Source organism: Ochotona curzoniae, unplaced genomic scaffold, assembly GCF_017591425.1.
Source record: "Ochotona curzoniae isolate NIBS_2020 unplaced genomic scaffold, NIBS_Ocur_1.0 contig_1014, whole genome shotgun sequence".
Taxonomy (NCBI): Eukaryota; Metazoa; Chordata; class Mammalia; order Lagomorpha; family Ochotonidae; genus Ochotona; species Ochotona curzoniae.
The window spans coordinates 8,859,712-8,884,252 of NW_024464920.1; the positions used below are offsets into that span (position 1 = coordinate 8,859,712).

At 41.1% G+C, this 24,541-nt stretch overlaps 1 protein-coding gene and 1 non-coding gene across 2 annotated transcripts in view; one reads left to right on the plus strand and one right to left on the minus strand.

Annotated features, from left to right (window-relative positions):
• Window positions 1-24,541, minus strand: part of CFAP54 (cilia and flagella associated protein 54) — a 345,554-nt gene that overhangs the window by 105,750 nt on the left and 215,263 nt on the right. The window contains exons 57-59 of the mRNA XM_040980448.1: window positions 9,921-10,076; window positions 4,396-4,501; window positions 3,379-3,469 (exon numbers count right to left, since the gene is read on the minus strand). Of these exons, the coding sequence (XP_040836382.1) occupies window positions 3,379-3,469; window positions 4,396-4,501; window positions 9,921-10,076 (353 nt within the window). The remainder of the gene's footprint in view (window positions 1-3,378; window positions 3,470-4,395; window positions 4,502-9,920; window positions 10,077-24,541) is intronic.
• Window positions 23,866-23,994, plus strand: LOC121164108. Its single transcript, XR_005885019.1, has one exon. It is a non-coding gene; the product is annotated as a small nucleolar RNA SNORA36 family (small nucleolar RNA).

Sequence of the window (24,541 nt, forward strand, 5' to 3'; positions counted from 1 at the left end):
ATTGTGGTGTCAAGGTAACACTGTTGCTATCCCACAAGGGCAGCTGATTTGTGACCCAGCGACTCATTTCCAACTCAGGGCCTTGCTCATGGCCTGGGAAAAAGATCAGCACAAGGACCAAGTGTTTGGGCTCCACACATGGGAGATCTGAATGAAGCTCCTGGCTCCTAATTATAAACTGGCCAAGCATTGGGCATTGCGGACACCTGGGGAGTGAATCTGTGGATAGAAACTCTCTACAACTCTTTCGAAAGAATTAAATCCTTTTTAAAAGGATTCTTACAGGCAAGCCATACATCTTGTTTCATTCTCATAGCTACTCAGAATGGCATCTTCTCTATTTAAAATATGAGGAAAGAGGACTAATACGATGGTTCCACTGGCTAATCCTCCATCTTAAAGCAGTGGCATCCCAGAAGAGTGCCAGTTCATGTCTCAGCTGCTCCACGTCCAGCTCCTTGCTATGGCCCAGGAAAAGCAAAGGAGCATGGGCCCAGAGCCTTAGGACCTACACCCACGTGCGATACCCAGTAGAGGCTTCTTGGCTTCCGGCTTTGGATCAGTTCAGCTCTGACTACTGACACCATTTGGGGAGTGAACCAGTGGATGAAAGATCTTTCTCTATGTCTATCCTTTTCTCTGTAAATCTACCTTTCCAATAAAAATAAATAAATCTTAGGCAAAAATAAAAAAACAGATATGAGGAAAACAGGCTTAGAAAGGCCCTGATCTCAGGCCAGGTGCCATGGCCTAGCGGCTAAAGGCCTCACCTTTAATGCGCCAGGATCCCAAATGGGCGCCGGTTCTAATCCCAGCAGCTCCACTTCCCATTCAGCTCCCTGCTTGTGCCTGGGAAAGCAGTCAAGGAACAGCCCAAAGCTTTGGGACCCTGCACCCACGTGGGAGACCCAGAAGAGGTTCCGGGTTCCTGGCTTCGGATCGGCGCAGCACCGGCTGTTGCGCTCACTTGGAGAGTGAATCATCGGATCAGATGGAAGATCTTCCTCTCTGTCTCTCCTCCTCTCTGTATATCTGACTTTGTAATAAAAATAAATAAATCTTAAAAAAAAAAGTCCCTAATCCCACAGCTAGTATGTCTTGGTGCCAGGATTTAAATCAAACCTGGTGCAACAATCATTGTGTTCATATTACTATTTCATAAAAGTGAAACAATTGTGTTTTTAAAAGAATTTTTAATATATATCCTTTATTAGGACACAGTTCAAGTATTATATTTCAATGATCTGAATGTGTCAAAATGAAATTTCTGAAGCTGCTGTCTTGGCTTTTAGTGATTCTGTAACCTGCTAAAATATTTTTACTATGTCAAGACACAAAGAAAATACTGATCATATGTATGAAATTATACTCTTTTCATTCAGATCATAATTTCACATTCTTAATTATAAACATTCCTTTAGTAAAGGTTAAAAGGCACTTATTAGTATTCTAGCATCCTATTCCAAATTTCCAATTGCTATGAAAACAAAGATTTTTTTCTCTTGCCAGAAATAAACTTGTTTATCACACTACAAGAAAGTAATTTTTCTGGTTTGTAATCACTTTTATGAAAAAAATGTTTACTATCCACCTTATTAGTAACCCAACTGACAGAATCAATTTGCATAAAGGTTTTAAATTGTGGTTATATTGGATTTTTAAAAAAAGATTTATTTAGTTGTATTACAAAGTCAGATATACAGAGAGGAGGAGAGACAGAGAGGAAGATCTTCCGTCTGATCCGATGATTCACTTTCCAAGTGACCACAACGGCCAGTGCTGCTCCGATCCGAAGCCAGGATATCCAGGAACCTCTTCTGAGTCCCCCATGCAGGTGCAGGATCCCAAAGCTTTGTGCCGTCCTCCACTGCTTTCCCAGGCCACAAGCAGGGAGCTGGATGGGAAGTGGAGCTGCACGTGGGATTAGAACTGGCGCCCATATGGGATCCTGGCATGTTCAAGACGAGGACTTTGGCTGCTAGGCCACTGTGCCAGGCCCTAAATTGTGGTTATATTGTTCCAAAAATTAGAGATTTTACACCAGCATTTTCTGAAAAATTTGTCTTCAGAGTCAAATGATTACACAACAAGGATAGATCAGAAAAGCCTACTGAAATTTTAAAAATAAATTTTTAAAAAAAGACTGGGCTGATGGAACATACTTCAAACAAGCCTTCTCTAGGATTACTCTCAATAGACAACCATCATCTCTGCCTTATCTGGGAGCCAAGTAACAGTAGCAACTTTGGTTGATGTTTTCGCAGTGTGGGTAAAGTTGTTGGCTAAAACAACAACATTCACATGAGCACCAGCTGTGTCCCAGCTTCAGCTCCAGTTCCCTGCTGCTAATGGTCTTAAAAAAGCAGAAGATGATTCAAGCCTTTGGAACATGACACCCAACGGGAGACCAAGATGAAGCTCCAGCCTCCCGACTTTAGCTAGGCCCAATGTTGTCCACTGCAGCCACCTAGGGAGTGAACTGGTAGAAGGAATGCAAGACTCTATCTATCTATATCTCTCTGCCTATCTCTTCCTTTCTCTGTAACTCTGATTTTCAAAAAATAAATACATTTAAAAGAGAAACATCAAACTTCAGTGGTTTCTTGACTCAGAATGTGCATTTCCACGACAAAGATGTTTCTGCTACTCACTTCAAACTCCATGACTCTAAATGATGTCTCCCACTACAGCTCTACAGCGTTGCCTCTTCACCCAATAAATCTCACTTTGAATGACGTCTCTTCCCATCACATTCAGAAACCTGATCAGCCCAAGCTTTCACCTAATTCAAAATGTGACATCCAAGTCACCCCATTCCTGTTTCTCTTCTCCACCATCTGCTCCCATCTCTCTCTCAGGCCTACTATTTTTATTGGGTTGACGTCTGTTGCCCTCTAGACAAAGAAAAGTTCCATAAGATGTGGCCTTGGATCCTCCTGAATGCTGCTTCCCCAGCTTTCTCCAGAAAAGTGGCTAGACCATAACAAATGTTCAAAAGACACATGATAATGAATAACCCTTATCAAGAGGTAATCTGTTTACAGGTCATGTCAGTAATGAAACCTAACTTGGGCATCTATTTAACCAATATGTCTTTTACTACAACGTCCTGATCAATATTAATGGCTCATTATTGGCCTTATTTATATATACCTCCTTTGCATGTTTAACATTATAACAGGCTAAAATATCTACATGAAGTTCATTTCCAGAACTCTACATAAAATATCCAAAGTGGAAATAAAAGTGTGACTATAAAGTCATGAAAACATTTCTTCAAATGACATAGGAAAGTGTCTTATTATTGCAGTAGCACAGAATTACCAAAATAGCAAACTCAAAAGCATTGAATTTATTTCTGATAAAAGGGTACAGTACCTTAAGAGTTAAAGGTGATGACATCTTTCTCCTTGGCTTCTTCAGATGAAAATATAATAGTGCCATTTCAAGGTATGAATCTCTTATCAACCTATAAGGACATAATGTTGTACTTATTAAATAGCTTAATCACATCATCACTTTGCATACATTTCCAAAAACTTGTTAGCTAATGGAAGATAAAACCAGCATTTGTTCCAGATACATTGACTCTCTTTCCATAGATACCAAAATCTTCATCCTCACAGAAATCAGAAGATCTCAAAGACAGCTGAACATTCCACTTTGGGCTGTGTCAGCAGCACTCTATGCAATGATTGCTCTTTACCCAACTACAAAATCCTTCTGAAATATATCAGCACATAAACCACTGCAAAATGAAGATCAACACTAGAGAGGAATATGCCTTGGAAACCAAGTCATTTTTAACACTCCATTAAAATAATTAAACTCAAAGAGACAAATAGAGTCAAACAGAAAACAACAACTTGATGTGGGCTCTTCACTATCTGTAGCATCTACGTATTGTCTATCAAATCTGCCACTTAGGGCCCCTGGCCTCAATGTAGTTGTACTATGGTGAATTATTCTAAAGATTGAGATGATTTAAGAAAGAGAATCATAAGCAGAGTTAATGTCCTCACACGATAAAATATCCACTAGATAAAATTGCATTTCCAATGAAGGACCTTCTCTAGTTCAAACACTAGGGGAGAAGGCCCATGGATCCTGGGACTGATGAAAAGTTTAGTTACAGCACAGAAAGAGTGCACAGTCCATTACGGTATAGTGATAACAGCTGTCAACATCAGTACTGTAAAAGAAGCCATGGTCAGAGACAAAAGCAACAGGCTCAAAGAGGAAGTTGGGAAAGCTGTTGGGCAGATGGACCCCAGCAAACCAGCCTGCCATGAAGAAGCCTCCCATTCATTCCAGCTTTGCATGTTTGACATGCTACTCAAACATGGGACTCAAACCAAGCACACACACAGCCATACCAGAAAGAGATTGTTTTACCCTGAATTTTGATCATTTCTCAAGCTAAGTTGTATAGCTTCGAACAAACTTTCAAGTTGCGTAGTTGGCGATTTCTCATCCATCAGTATTTGGCGTTCTATTTTGCCTAAGAGAAGGATAAATCATTGTGATCTTTCTGTTTGTTTTTTATTTATACTTGGAACCTAAGAAGAAATATTTAAGTTGGAAAGTTCATAAAATTGGATTGCTATCCTTTTATATATATGGCATTTCCTAGGAAACCAATAAGGGAAAGATCCATTGCTTCTGTCTCTCGGAGGGAATCGCAGGCTTCCTTGTCTTCAATTAGCAATGCAGTAAAGACTTTTTTGGTCTTCCTAACACAATTGGTCCCCTGAGTCTTAGTAATTTTCCATAGATTATATTAGTTTATACTCCCCCTTCCTCCAGTGTTCTGTTATTCTTTTTTTTCTACATTCATATTCCTATCATAGATATGACAGAAAATATTTGTACTCCTATGATTTTTTTTTGGTGAGTTTGCTACAACCAGGACTAGTAAAAGCCTTTATTTTTTCCTTTTTTAAAAACATTTTATTGTTAGTATTATTATTATCATTTTATGATACAGTTCCATAGGCTCCTGGTATTTCCCTTATTCCAGCCCCAATTCCCTCCCCCAGCTCCTCTATATCATTACAGGCATGGACAATGGCAGAGAGTCCAACACTCTATTGTTAAGATATAGTGAACACTTTCACTGTAAGTCTATCTTTTTCTGGAAGTGGAAATGCATACTACTTTGTATCCTCACATCTGGATATGTTAGTCTCCATTTCACAGCTACTGTACATACCCTCAAATGAAAAGTCATAATACAAAATCAACAATAGAAAGAAAAATAGAAATTTACAATACCATGAAGTTAAATAACATGCTAATAGATATGACAGTCTCCATTACACAGCTACTATACATACCCCTTAAATGAAAAGCCACAAAACAAAATCAACAGCAGGAAGGAAAAAAAAAGAAATTAACAACACCATGAAATTAAATAACATGCTACTGAATGACTAATGTATCGCTGAAGAAATGAAAAAGAAAATCAAGAACCTTCTTGTAGAAGATGATGCTACTGTATGATCTATGAGTCACTGAAGAATTTAATCAGAAGAAAGTGTTTTGAAGAGGTGAAACTAACAAAAAAATTAAAATCCATGAGATATAGTTTCTGCTGCTCTTTGTTGGTGAAATGTGTCTCTTCTAGACAACAAATAGATGGGGTTTGTTCTTTAATCAGTCTACTAATCTATGATGTTTGATTGATGAGTGTAAGCTATTTACATTCAGGGTTAATATGAATGGGTTGTAATTTGGTCTTGTCATTTTAGCAATGGGTAGTTCATTGATTTAGTTTTCTGTTGTAACTTTGCTGGGATGTTCTTCCCATTTGCCTTTGGTTTTGTTGGGTGCTATTCCTTTCGTCTGTCAAGAGAACATCTTGAAGCATCATTTGTAGGGCAGCTTTGAAAGAGGCATATTCGTTTAACTTTTCTTTACCGTGGAAGAATTTTATTTCATTTTCAAAGACAAAGGAAAGTTTTGCTGGGTACGTTACCTTGGACTGGCAATTTTTTTCTTTTAGAATCTGGAATATGTCACTCCATTCTCTTCTTGCCTGTAGAGTTTCCTGTGAGAGGTCTCCTGTGAGTTTAATTGGCATTCCTTTGTATGTCAGTTGATTCTTTTCACATGCACATTTAAGTATCTTTTCCTAATGTTCGACTGAGGAGTGCTTGGTTATCATGTGTCATGATCAAGTGAAGATCACTTTTGGGCAAGCCTCTTGGGAGTTCTGTGCCCCTCCTGGATGATGTTTCCCAATTCTTTCCCTAGACCAGGGAAATTTTCCCTTATTATTTTATTAAATATGTTTTTAAACCCAGCTTCTCTTTCTGCACCTCCTGGTACTCCCATAACTCTTATATTTGGCCTTTTAATAGTATCTTTCAATTCTTGAATACTTTTTCTTAGCCTGATCCAGCTCCGCTTTCAGCTTTTTGTTTGTTTCCCCCTGATGACAGGAAATATCTTCCAATCTGAGATTCTTTCTTCTGCTTGCTGCATTCTGTTTTGGAGACTCTCCACTGTACTTTTAATTTGATCCACTGTATTCTTCATTTCTGATATGTCAGCCTTGATTTGCTTTATTGCTGCTGTTGCTTATGTAAAATATTCCTTAAATTCTTTGAACTCTTGTATGTCCTTTTCATTTTTGATCAGAAGCTTTAAAATGAGTTTTCTGAATTCTGTGTCCCCTATTTTCTCAATGTCTTCCTCAGTTAACTCTGAGGTTGGCATAGGGTTTTGCTGCTTTGCAGGGGAGTCTTCAGTAACATTCATTGTGCCACTGTCTCTTCTTCTGCTTTCTTGGTCATTGTACTTTTGGTTAGCAGAGTCTCCTCCTTGGGGTAGATTTCTAAGCTGTGTCACCCACAGGTCTACTATTTGATTTTATTTATTGCAGTTGGTATACAACTCTTTGCTTGCAACTAATTGTGCCACTCCTTCCAGTGAGTTCCAGGTCTGGGTTCTTATGTTAGATTTCCACCATGGTCTTCATAGCCCCAACTCCTGGCTCACTAGTCTCCACCTCCCGTGATACTGTGCTGAGGCTGCACCATTGTCTGTACAACCTTTCTGCCACTTACGGTAAGAGCAGGTCCCAGGATTAGGGAGACACCAGGTGTCCTATATAGCGAGGTTGTTGGTGGCGCTGATATTGCCAGAACCTGTTGGCCGTTAGGTCTGGGTGCCACACGAACCTATTATGACCTGTACAATGCCATAGTAGGTATTATTTTCCTGTGGGACCAGTGCAATCCACTGAACTCAGTGAGTTCTCGCAAGCTCAGCACATGTGCAGTTCACTGCTGTCCCCTGCAGTGCTAAAGCTTTTGCCACAGTGTACAAAATGCCACCTGACATACCACTACTAGAGTTCTTGATCTGCTGGCCATCAAGTCTGAGGGCTACCTAGACTTGTCTTGGGTGGAACCTGTAGAATGCCACGTTGCCCCAGTTTACTGCGTCAGAAATGAGTTCACTTCCAGCTCAGTGTGTATGCTCAGTCCTTTCCCTTGCCTTTGCCTCCTTACCCAACATGGCTCCCAATTCGGCTCTAGGGTGCTGGCTGGGCTGTGAAATCCACCCTGTTCTCACACTAACCATCTGGGATCTGCTGCTCTGTCTCTGTTCTTAGTCAAATCAAACGGACCAGAAGGACAGACAGTTCTTTTTCTAGGTTCACCTCCCAAGCTCCTAGTGAAAGTCCCATCCCACCTGTTTGCTGGTGGAGTTCCGCCTGCTGGTGGAGTTCAGATCACCATTAGCTGAATGCCACTGAATATCAGTCACTGCAACACCACCCTGTTGTGTTCACTGCTTTCCTGTGTCTGACAGTCTCCAGGTACCCCTCTGCTGTTGTTCAGTCCTTTCCTATTTTCTGGAATGTGTCCTCTCTGCTTCATCCTGATTAAATGTTTCTCTGTTCGTTTAAACGTGTCCTTTCCCTATTCTGCCATCTTGATTCTCTCATTCCTATGTTGTTTGCAGTACTATACACAATCCTCAAGGTACAAAACCTGGCTGAGCGTTCATCAGTAGATGGACAAATAAAGAACACATGGTCTGGAGAGCAGTACTGCTTAGTACAATACGGTAAACACGGAAGAACAAACACTGCCTGGTATCAATTACAGGTGGAATCTCCTAAGGCTGAACTCCGGCTGGTAGAGAGCAGAATAGTGGTTGCCACAGTTTGGGAGAGAAGGAGAATGGACAAAAAATTAAGAGATGTTGGTCAAATGGTACAAAGTTCAGTTAGAAGGATTAAGTTTTAAACATCCATCCTATAGCATGACAACTATAGTTAGTAAAATGTGAAGTTGAAAAGTGACGAGAGTAGATTTTATATGCTCTCACAAAAAGATATGTATGTGAGGTGTGGGTATATTAAGTAGCTTGGTTAATCATCCCATAATGTATGCACACATCAAAACATGTTACAACTCAAAATGCATACAATTTTTATTTCCAATTACAAATGATTTTTGAAAATTTCAAAAAAAATTTTTTAATTAAAAACTTAAAGGGAAAAACCCCTAAGGATTTGCTAATGTTTGAAGATCCTCAGTAATGTTGCCAATGACCCAGCCCTCACACGGCTCCCAGCCCTCAGAGTGAGCAACAACCATTAATGATTGGAACCAGATGAGCATTTCTATAGGAAAAAATGAGTGCAGCTGGAAATCATACAACCATTACAGAACGCATTGCAAATTTCATGTATCACATGGAAAGGGAACAGAGCTGCCCCACAATGAATTCACTATTGGAAGATCTTTCCGTCTGTCTCTCCTTCTCTATAAATCTGACTTTCCAATAAAAATATATAAATAAATGCATTTATCTTTACTGGAAGGATTTACAGATAGAAGAAGAGACAGAGATATAAATCTTCCATCTGCTGCTTCACTCCCCAAGTGGCTACCACGGCCGGAGCTGGGCTGATCTGAAGCTTCCTCCTGTTTTCTCACAGTGTGCAGGGTCCCAAAGCTTTGGGCTGTCCTTGACTGCTTTCCTTGGCCACAAGAAGGAAGCTAGATGGGAAGCAGAGCATGTACAATACGAACCAGTGCCCATATGGGATCCAGGTGCATGCAAGTAAGGACTTTAGCCACTAGGACATTGTACCAGGCCCAACATAAATGTCTTTTAAACAACAAGTGTATAAATGAAACCAGTTCTCAATAAATAAATAAATAGTTTTGCCCCAATCTAAATTTATCTTTTAATTCTATTTCTCACGACCTTTAAAAACATTTCCACATATCTCTTAAGGAAGAAAACAAAATGTTTAGCTAAGTAATAAAGTGATACCAAAAAAATATCTCCCAAGCATTATATAAGTAACATTATTTATAGCCAGGTGGCCGACTTTTTTTTTTAATTTGAGTAGAAAGTCACACAGAGTCAGAGAGAAAGACAGACAGCTATAGAGAATCTGCACCTACTAGTTCATTCTTCGAATGCCTAGAAAAGTCAGAGTGGTGCTGGGCTTAGAGCCAGGAGCCTGGAACTTGGTCTACATCTCCCACATGAGGAGAAGGAATCAGTCTGTGCGACAGCCCTGCTGCGGCCCAGGGACTGTGTCGGTGAGAAGCTGGGATCAGCAGCCAGAGCTCAGGCACTGAGCGAGCCGTGGGACACGCCCAACGGCTGACTTCAGTCAAACATAAAACTTTGTGTGAGGTGAGGCGCTTGTAATTATGACAGAAACTAAACATCTCTGACTTTTGTTTCTTTGTAGGCGTCACACAACTGGTGTTCTTTTGCATAAATGAATTGGCAGAAGTCACAGTGTGCCTGTCCTCACTAAGATCTCAGTAATGTCTATATTTTTAGAGTCCATGACCAAATTTGCAAGAAGCCTATTTTTAGCAGAGGGGGAAAAAAAAATCACACAATGTATGGTAGCCCTAACCCCACATACATCGTACCTTTCTGAAAAAGAATTTCAGCTTCTACCTCGTGCTCCTCCACTGCGGTGGTCCTACAGAGCTTCAAAGCCACTTCCAGAAGATGAAGAGCAGGCAGCCACTTCAAGTGGTCCTTCTTTTTGCTGTTATAGTACACTTGCTTGGCCATTGTATGTCCTGAAAGGAAAGACAGTTGCGTGAAGCAGAACACTACACGCCGCAGTGAGCACAGCCAACCGTCAAGTGATGGGACTTGTCGCACGGCACTGGCATCCACTAAGAGCTCTGGTGATCTTGAAAGCACTTAGCTGGCAAAGGAATTTCTTCTTCCCTTCTTATCAATGTAGTTAGCTTCAAATTTTAACAATTCCTAACATTTTACCATATGTACTTCATATGCAGATATTATTCATACAAACATATGCTACTTTTCTTAAAGACAGGGATATTAATATGTCAAAAATGAGAAATGTATTACAGTGATCCTGTAAACAAACATACAACCCAACATAGCAGTGAACTACAATAATACGTTGAGATCATCTATTCGATTAATACCCAACTTCCTTCCTCATTTGGTGTGTGTGTGTGTGTTTTAAAAGAGGATTTGGGCCCAATGTGGTAGCCTAGTGGCTAAATTCATCACCTTGCATGTGCATCCCATATTGGTGCCAGTTCGTGTCCTGGCAGCCCCACTTCCCATCCAGTTCCCTGCTAGTAGTCTGGGTAAGCAGTGGAGGATAGCTCAAAGCTTTGCGAACCTGCATCCACATGGGAGATCCAGAAGAAGCTCCTGGCTCCTGGCTTCGGATCAGGTCAGCTCCAACCATTATGGCCACTTGAGGAGTCAATCAGCAGATGGAAGATCTTCCTCTCTGTCCTTTTTGTACATCTGGTTTTCTAATACTAATAATACTAATACTACTACTAATGATGATAATAAGGACTTATTTATTTATTTTGAATGTCAAAGTTATAGAGAGGAAGAGAGAGAGATATCTTTTATCCACTGGTTCACTCCCCAGGTAACCACAGCCAAGGGCCAGGAACTTGTTCCAGGTCTGCCCCACGGGAAGCAGTAGCCCAAAGACTACAGTCAACTTCTACTTCTATTCCCAGGCTATTACCAAGAAGCCTGGAACAGAAGAAGGGCAGCTGGGGCACACACCAGTGTGTGCCTCAAAGGGATGCTGGCGTTTGGCAGCTAGCAGCTTTACCAGCCGTGCCACAAGGCAGACCCTTGACTTCTGGTTTTTACAATGAAATATCTTCTAAGCATTATCCAATCATGTTGTTTCCCACCATATCTCCCTCCTACTCTTTCCTTCCCTCTCCTTATTTTTCTTTTAATTCAGCTTGATAGGCGCATACATTGTATAATGACCAAATGAAAGTATCACATATATCCATTACCTCAAATAATTGTCACATCATCATGGTGAAAACACTTTCACAGCCATTTTGAACCAGACAATACATTATGATTAACTATGTGTACCCCACCATACAAAAGAACACCAGAGCTTATTTATATCTGATGGTAAGATCCTACCCATTGAATGGTTTCTCTCCATTCCCCTGCCCGTGATCCCTCCTACCCTCGGGGTATCACTGTTCTACTCTCACCTCCTGTGAGTTCTGTGGATAAACCCATAAATCGATTCCAAATCCTGGTTATTCCAAATAGTACTAAAATAAAAAGGAGTATGCAAATGTCACATTGACAGGCATCATCCCAATGATTTCACCTTGCATATATACTCAGCAGTGAGACTACTGCATTGTAAAAATCTACATTTTAAACATGTATTTATTTATTCATCTGAAAGAAAACAACAGGGAGAAGAGAAGGGAAAATGGAAGGGAACAGGGGAGAAGGAAAGATGAGAGAGAGGGCGAAACAAACACTGACAGAGATGGATGGGGAGAGGGACAGAGAGAGAGAGAGATCTTGCGTCTGCTGATTCACTCTCCAAACGGCTACAATAGTCAAATCTGGGCCATGTCAACACTAGGATCCAAGAACTCCATACAGATCTCCCACATAGGTGACAGGGGCTCAAATAATTGGGTTTTCCTCCATTGCCCCCCGCCCCCCCCCCCACATCACAACATTCACCCCTGATAACTCTATTTTTAATTTTTAAAAGGACTTTAACAATGCTATGCCAACAATTTTGACAACTTATATGGAACGCACACAAAGACACAAAACTCTGAAACTTATACAATTTTAGAATAGTTTCATATGTTTGTGTGAGATTAAATTCATCTTAAAAATCCTCATCAAATGCTTTCATAGTTTTAGGTGAACTGCCTAAACATTTAAAGAAAAACTAACTACACAATAAATTCCTGCAGAAAACAGAAGAAAATCAAATGTTTTCAAATTCATTTTGAGAGTTCAACATAGCTTTGGTATAAAAAAAAATAATGAGTATAAGACAAAAAACACATAGTAACTCCTAAATAATACAAATGTGGAGAAAAAGCCCTAGCTGTAGGTCCTGTCTGTACATGGTACTTAGGGGGCAATGACAGAGGCAGCTGCTTCCCTCCTGCCTTCTACTGTCTGTCCATCACTACTACATGAGATCCAGGTGTTACCGTCTCTTACCTCCCTTCCCTAGCCTTGGCAGAGATATGTGGGTAGCTGTTCAGACTGGATCTTATTCAGTTACCATCTTTTTTTAGGCCTTGAATATCTTCATCTGAAACAATGAAGCAACAGAACTAGGAAAGAAGTGAGTTCACTTTGGGTTTCAAAGTTTCCAGTTCTAAGATCACAAGTTCTACATTATTCAGGAGAAAGTTTCAGTGTGTGTGTGTGTGTGTGTGTGTGTGTGTGTGTGTGTACACGTTCCTGTCTCCCCACTAAGGAAAGAAATTGCTGAGCCTCTACTCTGCAGCAGCAGGACAGTGGCACACAGCTGAGAGTATGAAGAACTGAGTTCTTGTTCCAGGAAGACTTCCGGGGGGTTATGGGCGGGGTGGGGGGTGGGATGACAGAACAGAACAATAAAAGTAGTTAACCTGCCAAGATCTTAAAACAAGCTAGGTGCCTCACTATGCACATCTCACATTATTTTTCCTGCTTCATCCCAGGGCAAATGACAATAATGCTTAACAAGATTTGGTGGGAAAAGAAGAGGAAATGAGAAAGTCACATGACTTGCTCAGTGGGATTGAATAAGAATTCTTTACCCAGAGTCCACACTTATAATCTCAACAACACTGATTCTGATTAGATACCAGGCAAAGGCAAAGATAGGTTAGTGACATTTTTCCAGAACCATCTCGTATTTCCAACATTCACCATTTCCATGTTTTACTTGCTTTAGGTTATACCACAACTGTTAATATAAGGCAGAAATATCAATTATCTTCATGCCATTCTGTCACACAATTGTGTTTGCTAAATATAGAAGTAATATATAACCACAGCACATGAGTTGTTTTAGACATCTTTGTTAAAATTATGTTTACAGATTACTATTCTTGTCTACCTTGTCTCTCACTCCCAAATATATAAGAGCTAACAACTCGTTCTTTCATTAGATCACATTTCCCAACATCAATCTTGAATATAAATGATCCTAAATATATGTCTGCTTGTGAATGAGTATAAGAAATTTAAGCAAATTTCGCTTATTTCTATCATGTAAACAGCAGTCTACCATTTCATCTAATAAGAAAATCAAAGGTTAGTCAATGAGAAAAATAACCCTAAGTAATTACGATGCTTAGTTACATCTCACTTTAAAAAATCCTGAAGTGCCTTTTCCAGCAGATTTTTACAAAGAAAGCAACTTTTAAATGGCTCTATTCTTGTGGTTCAATCTATACTATAAAGGAAAACTGTTAAGAAACTATCAAACCACAGATAATTTTGTGCTTCATAATATTGTAGTGCTTCTTTTTCCAGTAAACATCAAGTCTGTGAAAAAAAAAAATGTGAAGCTTACATTGTTTTGACATAAAGGTTGCTTCGGTTTTGTTTTTCAGGCCTGTATTTAATTTATTGCACCAGAAAGCAATCTGTTCAGTTTCAAGTTAGTCTAAGAAACAGTCACAGTACTGTCATTGAGCAGTGACACATCTTCAAGATTTGTAAGTCAGAAAATCAGAGAACACATCTGTACTTTAAGCCCATGGAGCAAGCATATGTACCGATAATTTAAGCAATTTAGAATTTAAAATGCATTTTAAAAACTCGTTCTTAAGAGACTGGTGATGGGCTCAGCATGGTAGTGTAGCAGCTAAAGTCCCCTCCTTGCACGCACCAGTATCCCATCCAGATGCGGGTTCTAATCCCAGTGACCCTGCTTCCCATTCAGCTCCCTGCTTGTGGCCTGGGAAAGCAGGAGAGGACAGTCTTGGAACCCTGCGCCCACATGGGAGACCCAGAAGAGACTCAAGGCTCCTGACTTCAGATCGGTATAGCTCCAGCCATTGCAGCCACTTGGGGAGCGAATCAACAGACAGAATATCTTCCCCTCTCTCCCCTTCTCTGTATGTGTGACTTTCCAATAAAAATAAAATAACTCTTAAAAAAGAAAAAGGGATTGGTGAGCTAGAAGGCACTGGAGAGCCCAACTAATCAGCCCGGTTTTCACAAATGGGAAAGTGTAACAACATAGAGGTGAAATAATTTATAAAAATTAATCACACTTCTGACTGCAATTATCATATATTAACAATGATCAATAATAATGAAAGGGAAGATGAGAGGGAGATGAGGGGAAAGCCTCTGGAGAGAAAGAACTTCAGCCTGCCCTTGCTGCCTTCTACTGCCCAGGGCCTTCAGGGCACCAGCCTCTCTTGAGTCATGAGGGACAGGCAGGGACAGGCAGCTTCCAGGAGTGAGAGTGGACGGAGCTGCTGATGGATGCTCTGCACTCTGGACTGGACAGGAGCCTGAGGACCAGGCGCAGGCAGCCTGGGGCCAAAGAGCAGAGACCACTGCTGGAGCTACCCACCAACAGCGTCTGCAAGCAGCAGAGGAGGGCAGTTCGGAAGGATGTCTCCCTTATTTCCACCAAGCAAGGGAGGGCTTGAGGATGGCCTGATTCCATTCCACAAGCTGAGCATGCTGGCTTTTGTTCTCCTGCAGCTGCCTCAGTAGGGAGCTGAATTCCTGAAGAGAGTTTCAGAGCCAATCCACTGGGACAGAACCAGCTAACTGTGATCATTTGCAGCACTGCCACCACAGACCGTTCATCTCAGAAAGAAGATAAAGTGAAATAGTCCAGCAAAGAAGATTCAGGAGTCAGCAAAAGACCAAACATAATCATCAGAAAAGGTGGTGTTTGTAAAATAAAAATAACTGAGTTAGAGCACAACTTCAATTTTAAAATGAGAGCATTATAAAGACATAAAGTTGTCAGTTTTGAGAAGACGGTCAGGACTGAAACATGATTAAATGACTGAAAAGATCAAGTGGAAGTAGAAAAGCTCAAACCAGAGATGATATAAGCAGGAGTTACAGGGACAAAGATAATAAACTTGAAAAAACCAAACTTAACATTCAAATAACAATGTTTAAGAGATCCAAGATAGCTGGATAATGAAGGGGGAAATGCTGATATTGAACATGAGAAGATAACAGAACACCAGGGGAGGGACTGTATTCCCAGGAAACTGAAGGGAATGTTATCCTCCACCCCCCACCATCGCCAAGAGAGTAGCTGCCTGGGACTCATTCAAATGGAGCCAGCCAATCAGAAGGCAGCACATCTCTACCTCAAGTTCATCATCACCTCAGTCCCAGCTTGACTTCAGCAGCCCACTCCCTTGTGGACTGGTGAACCTTGCCCAAGAGCAGACCCCAATAAAGCCTGGTTTTATCATCACTCTGGTCTCGGTAGTCTGGCAGTTTTGGTGTGGTTTTTATCTTTCATTTGGTTCCCTGACCAGGAATCGAACCCAGGCCATGGTGGTGAGAGCACTGAATCCTAACCACTAAGCGGTTTTTATCTAACAGGGAAATTTTTAATGGAAAAACTATAGAATGCAAGAGAAACCACAGGCAGTAAAGACTGCACAAACATTCAGTAGCTGGCAGGACACTACCACAGCCAGAGGAGACTGCAGCATCCCAAATGCCTCTTGTAATCTCTCATGTACAACTCTATGGTCCCCACTGACTTGATTCCAGCCTAGAGAGCTGGCCAAGGGCGGAGGACCCACTCACACTGAGTCAGAAAGGCACACCGTGGCCCAGTGCTAAGGCTCAATAAGCTAATCCTTGCCTTGCATGCGCTGGGATCCCATAAGGGTGCCAGTTCATGTCCTGGCTGCTCCACTTTACATCCAGCTCCCTGGTTATGGTCTGGGAAAGCAGTAGAGAAAGGCCCAAAGCCTTAAGACCCTGTGCCACTGTGGGACAGTGGAAGAAGCTCTTGATTCCTGGCTTTGAATTGGCTCAGCTATGGCTGCTGCAGCAATTTAGGGGAGTGAACCAGTAGATAGAAGATCTTTCTGTTTCCCTATCTCTCTGCAAATCTACATTTCCAACGAAAATAAATAAATCTTGTTTAGAAAGTGTATTTCTTTCTTCCCCTTTCCCCATCAATGCCTCTAACTCAGCTTGCTGAGACAGATCACCAGCCTCAACATAGGCAGGCAGGCAACAGATGCCAAGGAGAGCTGTTCCATGCATGGAGAGCCTTACAAGACAGTGTACCCCTGTACCCTGCGACTATGTGAGTTATACACAGCCAGCAAACTGAATAGGGAGTGGGATATGGCTGTGTCTTTGGTCAATCATGTGATCTGACTCCAGAAGCTCAAGGACATTAAGTACTGGATCATGCCATTATAGAGGGCTCTATACTCACATTACGGAATGCACAGACCCTCTGTGTGGGTCATACCCCAGAGAGGATTAGGTGCACAGGTATGGAGAGTTCATCCTGGATAACTGGGCCCATTTGGTACAGAGGAAGGCTGAGGCAGAGAACATGCCAGGAGGAAAAGCAACACCCTCTTTGCTGTTACTGCCAACAGAGGAAATCTAAGCCCTACTTGGGTATCAACTTGAACTCTTGTCCCATACCGTTGCATATCTGCTAAAGGTAGACATTTTACTAAACAAGAGGCATCTTTCAAAAAACAAAGAAAAAGACAAAAAAAACAAAACAAAACAAAAAACGCCTTCAGAAGAAATGCCAACTCGTGGTTTCCAGATGTATAAAAAGAAATGTAGAAAGGCCAGGCTGCAGCATCCAATTGTAAAGGCCAAGACAGGAAGGGCTGTGCTGAGCTGGGTCAGAGCAACCACCGGCACACGTAGGATCTGTAGCTGAGAACAGGACTGGTTGGGGAGCTACAGGAATGCCCTGCCTGGGTTGTGGTTCCCACTGGTGAGTGCAAGAGCCAGAATGTGGGCAGTGATCTAGGCTAGACATCACTGCAGTGTCCCACAGCATAGGTATGGACTGGATCTTGGGTGTGCCAGACTTGGCTAGACTCCAGCACCCACTGGTGCTCACGAGACCCAGGGTGGGTGTAAGATGGGCTGGGCTAAGTCCTGTGCCTGCTGAATCATGCCATAGCTATGCCTAGGTGTGAACCAGGTGTGACTAGGATTTAGCACCCAATAGCAAGAACTGAAAGAGCATGGGCCAGTTGGGTGAAGCTATTGTTCTGCCAGGACAGAGATGGACTAAGTCAGTCTGGGCCAAGGACCCACCAGTGAGCGTGACATATGCCACTGGAAGGTGACCTGATAAAGGAGCTTGGGGAACTCTTCTGTTAGTACACAGTCCCTGCAGGTGAATACAAAAACCAAAGCAATGAGCAGCCCAGACAAGCCAGATTAATGGTATTCGTGAAAACAGGCTGAGTCAGTTCATAAACACACCCTGGAACACATAAGAACCAGGACAGGGTGCAGAACAGGTTGGGTCAGGCTGCAACACCAGCCAGTTCATATTAGGACTGCGACTTGAGACTGGTTATATTAACTAGGCTGCAACACCTACCAGCATGAGCTGAAACTGGGGGCAGACCAGGCTGGGTCAAGCTACAGTACCCACCAACAAATGTTGAGGTGAGGTGGGCCACACCAGACTGGGCCGCAGCACCCACCATCACATGTGAGACCTGAGTGGTGGGGGACAGTGACATAAGCCAAGTAGGGAGGTTGTGGGGGGGACCTTTGCTCGGCCACTTCTCCCAGTGATGAGAGTGAGAATTGGGACTGGGGGCAGTCCAGGCCAGGCAGAGCTAAAATACCTATTGGCCTGCATGTGAACCTGGTTAGGGGGAGAGCCAGGCTAGGCTAACTGACTGTATGCATGCATGCATGAGCCACAGTAAGTGCAGGATGCTTGGGCTTTACTGCAGTACTGGGGCTAGGAGCAAATCCTGTCAAGTTAGACTGCAGAACCACTTGGAGAGTACAAGATCCAGGATTGAGAGGAGAGCCAATAAGGAAGTGGTGGGCATCTCTGATGGGCTCCAACTTCCACTGGTGAATATGAAAACCAGGCCTGGAGGAGAGACTGGCTAGAGAAGTAGTGGCACATATTGGCATGAGTGTGGGCTGGATAGTGGTGTCAATTGGGCTGAGCTAAGCTTCAACTGCCATTAATGTGTACAAAAGCTTAATGAGATATGGGACAGACTGGACCAGTCTGCTGCACATAATGGCAAGCACAGGAACCACAGGGCTAGGAGTGGGCCTAGTGGGAGAGGGGTTACAGGGTTGCTCCAACTGGGCTGCAATTTCCACTGGTGTATGTGAGGGCTGAGTGAGTGGTGGGCAAGTTGAGCTATGCTACAGCATCCTTGGTTTATGTAAGAGATGGGGTTGGAGACAAAAATGACCAAGTAATTACAACTATCAATGTGTGCATAGGCTGATGTGGGTGATGGACTGTGCTGGACCCCATACTGGCAAGCACACACAAGAGTCAGGACTGGGATCACCTCAGATGAGGTTTCTTTGGGATCTCCCCAGAAAAACGCTGGACTCAGTACTCCAATCATGGGGAGAATCATAGGATCTGTAGTCTTACCATGGAGTGCATGTGTCAGAACTGGGCTACTTCAGTGGCTTAGATGGAGCCCTGGATGGCAGGCCCAGATGTACATGGAGGGCTTGCAGAGCATATCTGATATCATAGCAGAGGAAGGAGTGCAGAACAATTGGTCAACAACTCATACATTCATTGACAGCAAGTATCTGGGTGAATGGAGACTCTAAGGTGGAATATGCCAGCTAATGGACCTTGAAAGGTTTTCCTCATCTTTGGATTTACAAGCTCAACAACACTTCAGAACTATCAAAACCACATGAGCAAAACCCTCGGAGCATGCTCCACATTGGGAGGTCATTCCCCATCCCTGGGTACTGAGGTGCTTGGGAGGGTGGGTGCAGCTTCTATCCTTTTCTCCCCTCTTCTCCCAGATACGAGAGGAACAAAATTTGGAAACAATGGTTTCACCTACTTTCCCCTAATCCTTGACCCTTCCCACCCTGGTCAACTATGTAAACATCATCAAAAATAAAATTAAAATTAAATAAATAAACATAGAAATATGAGAAACACGAATAATGAAGACAATATAACTCCCCAAAAGCAATACTATTAATAAATACATATTAGATTGTGAAGATAAGGAGATTGACAAAATGCCTGAAAACTAATTAAAAAAAAACTGATTAGAAGATTAACCAGAAAGACAGAGAAGCAATCATATGAGTTAAAGAAATCTGTGACTGCTCAGAATGAGAAATTCTGCTGGAATATAAAATTAAAGAACATTAATCTACATATTAGAAATAAAGAATTTAATATGTCAAATAAACAATACAGTGGAAAGTCTGAACAAAAGACTTGCTAAGGCAGAAGAAGAATATACAAAGTAGAAAACAAATCTTATAAATATTTCAGCCAGACAAAAGAAACAGCGTAAAGTGCTATTCAGGATATATCAAATGACTGACTATACATATATCTTAGGAATTCTTTTGGACTGGCAAAACAGAAAATTATCCAGTGGCTTATCAGCAGAGAATTTCCCAATTGTAGAGAGTTACAAACATTCAGGCACAAGAAATGCATCACTAACACACAGCAAAGTCAGAATTTTAAAAGTAAAACATAAAAAAGTCCTAAAGTGTGCGATAGAGAAATGTCAGATTACTGTTAAAGGAGTGACAAAAGATTTCTTACTAGAAACCTCACAAGCTAGGATACAAGCTACGAGATACAGTCCAAGACCTTAAAGACAAGAAGCTGCGGACCCTCAATATCAGACCTACTTGAGCTCCCGTTTATAAATCAAGATGAAATGAAGACCTTCCCAGACAAACAAAACTGAAACAGTTTGTCACCAGCCAGCCAGCCTTACAAATGAAATTTAAGGATGTAATACACAAACAGAAAAATCAGCATCATAAAACAATGTAAAAGCAGAAAACCCTTTAGTACTAGTACAAACAGATTTAAAACAAACACAAGGAAAAGATACAAAAAATATGGCTGGCTCATGTCACTTCTTATCACTTCAATAACTCTGACTGTAAATTCAAATTCTCCAACCAAAAGACAGACACTGGCTGAACAGATTAAAAAAAATAAAACCATATGCTGCCTACAAAAATATACACAGATTCAAACTGAAAGGATGAAACTGGTATTACACGCAAAAGCAAATAAAAATAAGCAGGAGTAGCCACGCCAATGCCAGACAAAATGGACCTTGAGACAGAAACTGTTACAAGAGACAAAGAGGTCATTATTTAATGATTAAGGAATCAACTCAAAAGAAAAATACAACTGCACTAAAGTATATGTGCTTATGCCAGGATACCCAGCTATTTAAAATAAATGCTAAGAGATCTAAAGGGATACATATGCTCTAATAAAAAAAACAATGGGGGGCCTCAATTTCATCAGTGGACAGATCAACTAGACGAAAGTTTCAATAGGGCTCAGCATGGTAGCCTAGCAGCTGAAGTTCTCACCTTGCATGTGCTGGGATCCGATGTGGCTGCCACTTCATATCCCAGCAGCCCTGCTTCCCATCCAGCTCACTGCTTGTGGCCTGGGAAAGCAGTCAAGGATGACCCAAACCTTGGGACCCTGCACCCACGTGGGAGACCCAGAAGAGGCTCCTGGTTCCGGATAGGCCCAGCCTGCTTGTGGAGTAAATCAACGAACACAAGATCTTCCTCTCTGTTTTTCCTTCTCTCTGTATATCTGACATTCCAATAAAAATAAAATAAATCTTTAAAAAATAATAAAATCCAACAAAGAAATAGCAAAGCCAAACTACACTATCAACCAAATGTCTACTGGTACCTACTAAAATTTTACCCCAGGTCTGGTTGGATAGCTTAGTGGCTAAATCCTTATCTCGCATTCACTGGGATCCCATATAGGTACCAATTCATAACCTTGCTGCTCCACTTCCCATCCAGCCCCCTGCTTGTGGCCTGGGAAAGCAGTCGAGAATGGCCCAACGCCTTGGGACCCTGCATCTACAAGGGAGACCCAGAAGAGGCTCCTGCCTTCAAAACAGCTCAGCTCCGGCCATTGCAGCCTCTTGGGAAGTGAACCACAGGACCTAAGATCTCTCTGTCTCTCCTCCTCTCTGTAAATCTGTCCTTCCAATAAAGATAAATGAATCTTTAAAAACGAATGTACCCCACAGCTTCTGAATGACATTCTCCTCATCAGTGCACGGAACTTTCTCCAGGATAGAACATCTGCAAGCACATAAAACAAGTCCTAACAAATTCAAAAACTAAAAACACACAATGTATCTTTCCTGGCTACAATGCAATAAAACTAGAAGTCAATAATATTAATAATAAATAATAATAAGAGAAAAATCTAGAAAAGGCATAAACACATGTTCCTGAACAAACTGTGGGTCAGACAAGAAACCAAAGGGGAAACTTTAAAAATCCTTGGAACAAATGACAAAAACAATACAATATAACAAAATTTATGGAATACAACAGAAACAGTATTAGAAGGAAAGGCTATAGAAATTGGTGTCCAAATCAAGAAATTGTAAAGTATCAAATGATTGGTTTAGCAATACATCTAAGGACCTAGGAAAATAAGAACCAAAACCCACATTTTTAAAAGGACTGAAATTATAAAAATTAGAGAAAAAAAAGCAAAATTGAAATAAAAACATACCAAGGGTCAGTGAAATTAAGAAACTGTTTTTCTTAAAAGAGATGTATTCATTTATGTTTTAAAAGACAAGGTTACAGTGCTCGCTTCGGCAGCACATATACTAAAAGACAAGGTTACAGAGTGGGAGAGGGAGAGGCAGAGAGAAAAAGTGATAGATCATTCTATCCACTAGTTCACTCCTCCAATGGCCACAATAGCTGGGCCTAGGGCTGAACAAGAAGCTTTATCTGGGTGTCCTGTGTGCATGGTAGAGGCCCAAGCACTTGAGTCACCTTCTGCTGCTTTACAAGGTGTACCAATGGTGAGTTAAGTTGGAAGTGAGACAGTTGGGACTTGAATTGGTACCCAAATGGGGTGCTGGTGCTAGTGCTGCAGCTTATCTTGCTGAGCCACGGCACCAGCTGCAATAGCTGGATATATGAAAAAAATAAAGTAGATTGATAAACCACTGGGCCAATAAAAAAAAAAAACAGTGGATGCGAGAAGACCCAATTTTATAAAATCATTGATGAAAAATGAGATGTTACATACGATGTAAAAGAAATAAAAAGAGTTATTAGGAATTCTAGGCAGCTGCATGCCAACACATTGGAAAATCTAGAAGAAACTGATAGCTACCTGGACATTTACAATTTACCAAAATTGAGGCATGAAGACATAGAGAACCTAAATAGATCAATGACAGATATTGAATCAATGATAAAGACCCTCACAAGTGGAAAAAAACCCAGATCAGATGTCTGCACTGTTAAATTCTACCAAACTTTTTAAGAACCAATCCTAGTTATTCTTAAACTATTAAAAGCAACTGAAATGCAGAAAGTCTTATCAAACTTCTCCTAGTAGGCTGGCATCATCTTGATTTCAAACCCAGAAAGAGATACAACAATGAAGAGAACTACAGACCAATATCGCTGATGTGAAAATTCTCAAGAAATTAGTAGTTACTGAATCCAACAAAATATAAAGAAAATCTTCTAATCAGATCAAATGGGATTCATCTCAGGGATGCAGGGATGGTTCAATGCATGCATGCAGTAAACGTGATACATCAAATGAAAGAATAAAAACCATGTGATTTTCTCAACAGACGGAGAGAAAGTATTTGATGAAATACAACATGCTTGATGAAAAACCTTAAGCAAATTGAGTATAGAAGGAACACACCTTAACTCAGGAACATACCTCAACCCAATCAATGCAATATATAAAAACCCCACAGTTAGCATCATACTGAATGGGGGAACAGCTGGACACATTCTACCTAGATTCAGAACCAGACAGGCCTGCCCGCTCTCACCGTTACTATTCAATATAATATAGCCTGGAAATTTTAGCCTTATCCATTGCTAGGAGAAGGGGGAGGGGAGGACGAAATCGAAAGGATGCAGATTAGAGAGCAGGAAGTTAAATTACCCCTGTTGGCAAATGAAGTGGTCTTAAATATGTAGGAGAAACAAAAGACTCCATTAAGAGACTACTGGAACGCATAAGAAAGTTGGGCAAAATTGCAAGATATAACAGCAATATAAAAGTCAATAGTATTTTTAGGCACAAAAAAATGGCATGGTCGAGAAAGAACTTACAGGATCAAGCCATTGGGAATAGCTACAAAATTTTAAATACATTGGAATAAATTTAACCAAGTACATGAAAGATCTCTATGGTGGAAATTTCAAAGATTAAGAAAAGAAATAGAAGACACGCAGAAAAATGAGAAAGAATTACTATCATCAAAATGGCCACATCACCCAAAGCAATTTACAGGTTCAATGTGATCCCAATCAAAATACCAAAGGACATTCCATAATCTAGAGTTCAGGTCAGGGCAGCCTTTCTGTTCTATTAATTAAACTCTGGGGCATTGAACTGGTCTATGAGATCATTGGTTAGAAGGGATCATTCTATTCACTTACACTCAGCCTACAAAAAGGCAAAAATGACATAAAACAAACAAAAATAAACAAAAACCAAGGACAATTCTCTCAGACCTAGAAAAAAGATACTAAAATTCATTTGGAAACACAAGAGATTCCAAATAGCTAAAGCAATATTAAACAATAAAAACAAAGCCAGAGGGATCACAGTATCAAATTTCAAGGCACACTACAGGGCAGTTGTAATCGAAATAGCCTGGTACAGGCACAAAAATAGACATGTGAACTGATGAAACAAAACTGAAACCCCACAAATTAATCCACACACCTACACCCAAGCGATCTTCGACAAATGAGCTAAAATCAATACCTGTGGAACGGACATTCTCTTCTACAAATGATGCTGGGGAAACTGGATCTCTGCATGTACAAGTGTGAAACAAGACCCCTACCTTGCACACATCCTATACAAACATCAACTTACAACGGACCAAGGATTTAAATCTACACTCTTATATCACTAAAATTCTAGAGAAAAACATAAAAAAAAAACACTGTAAGACACTGGCATAGGCAAAGAGGTCTTATTCAAGACATTTTC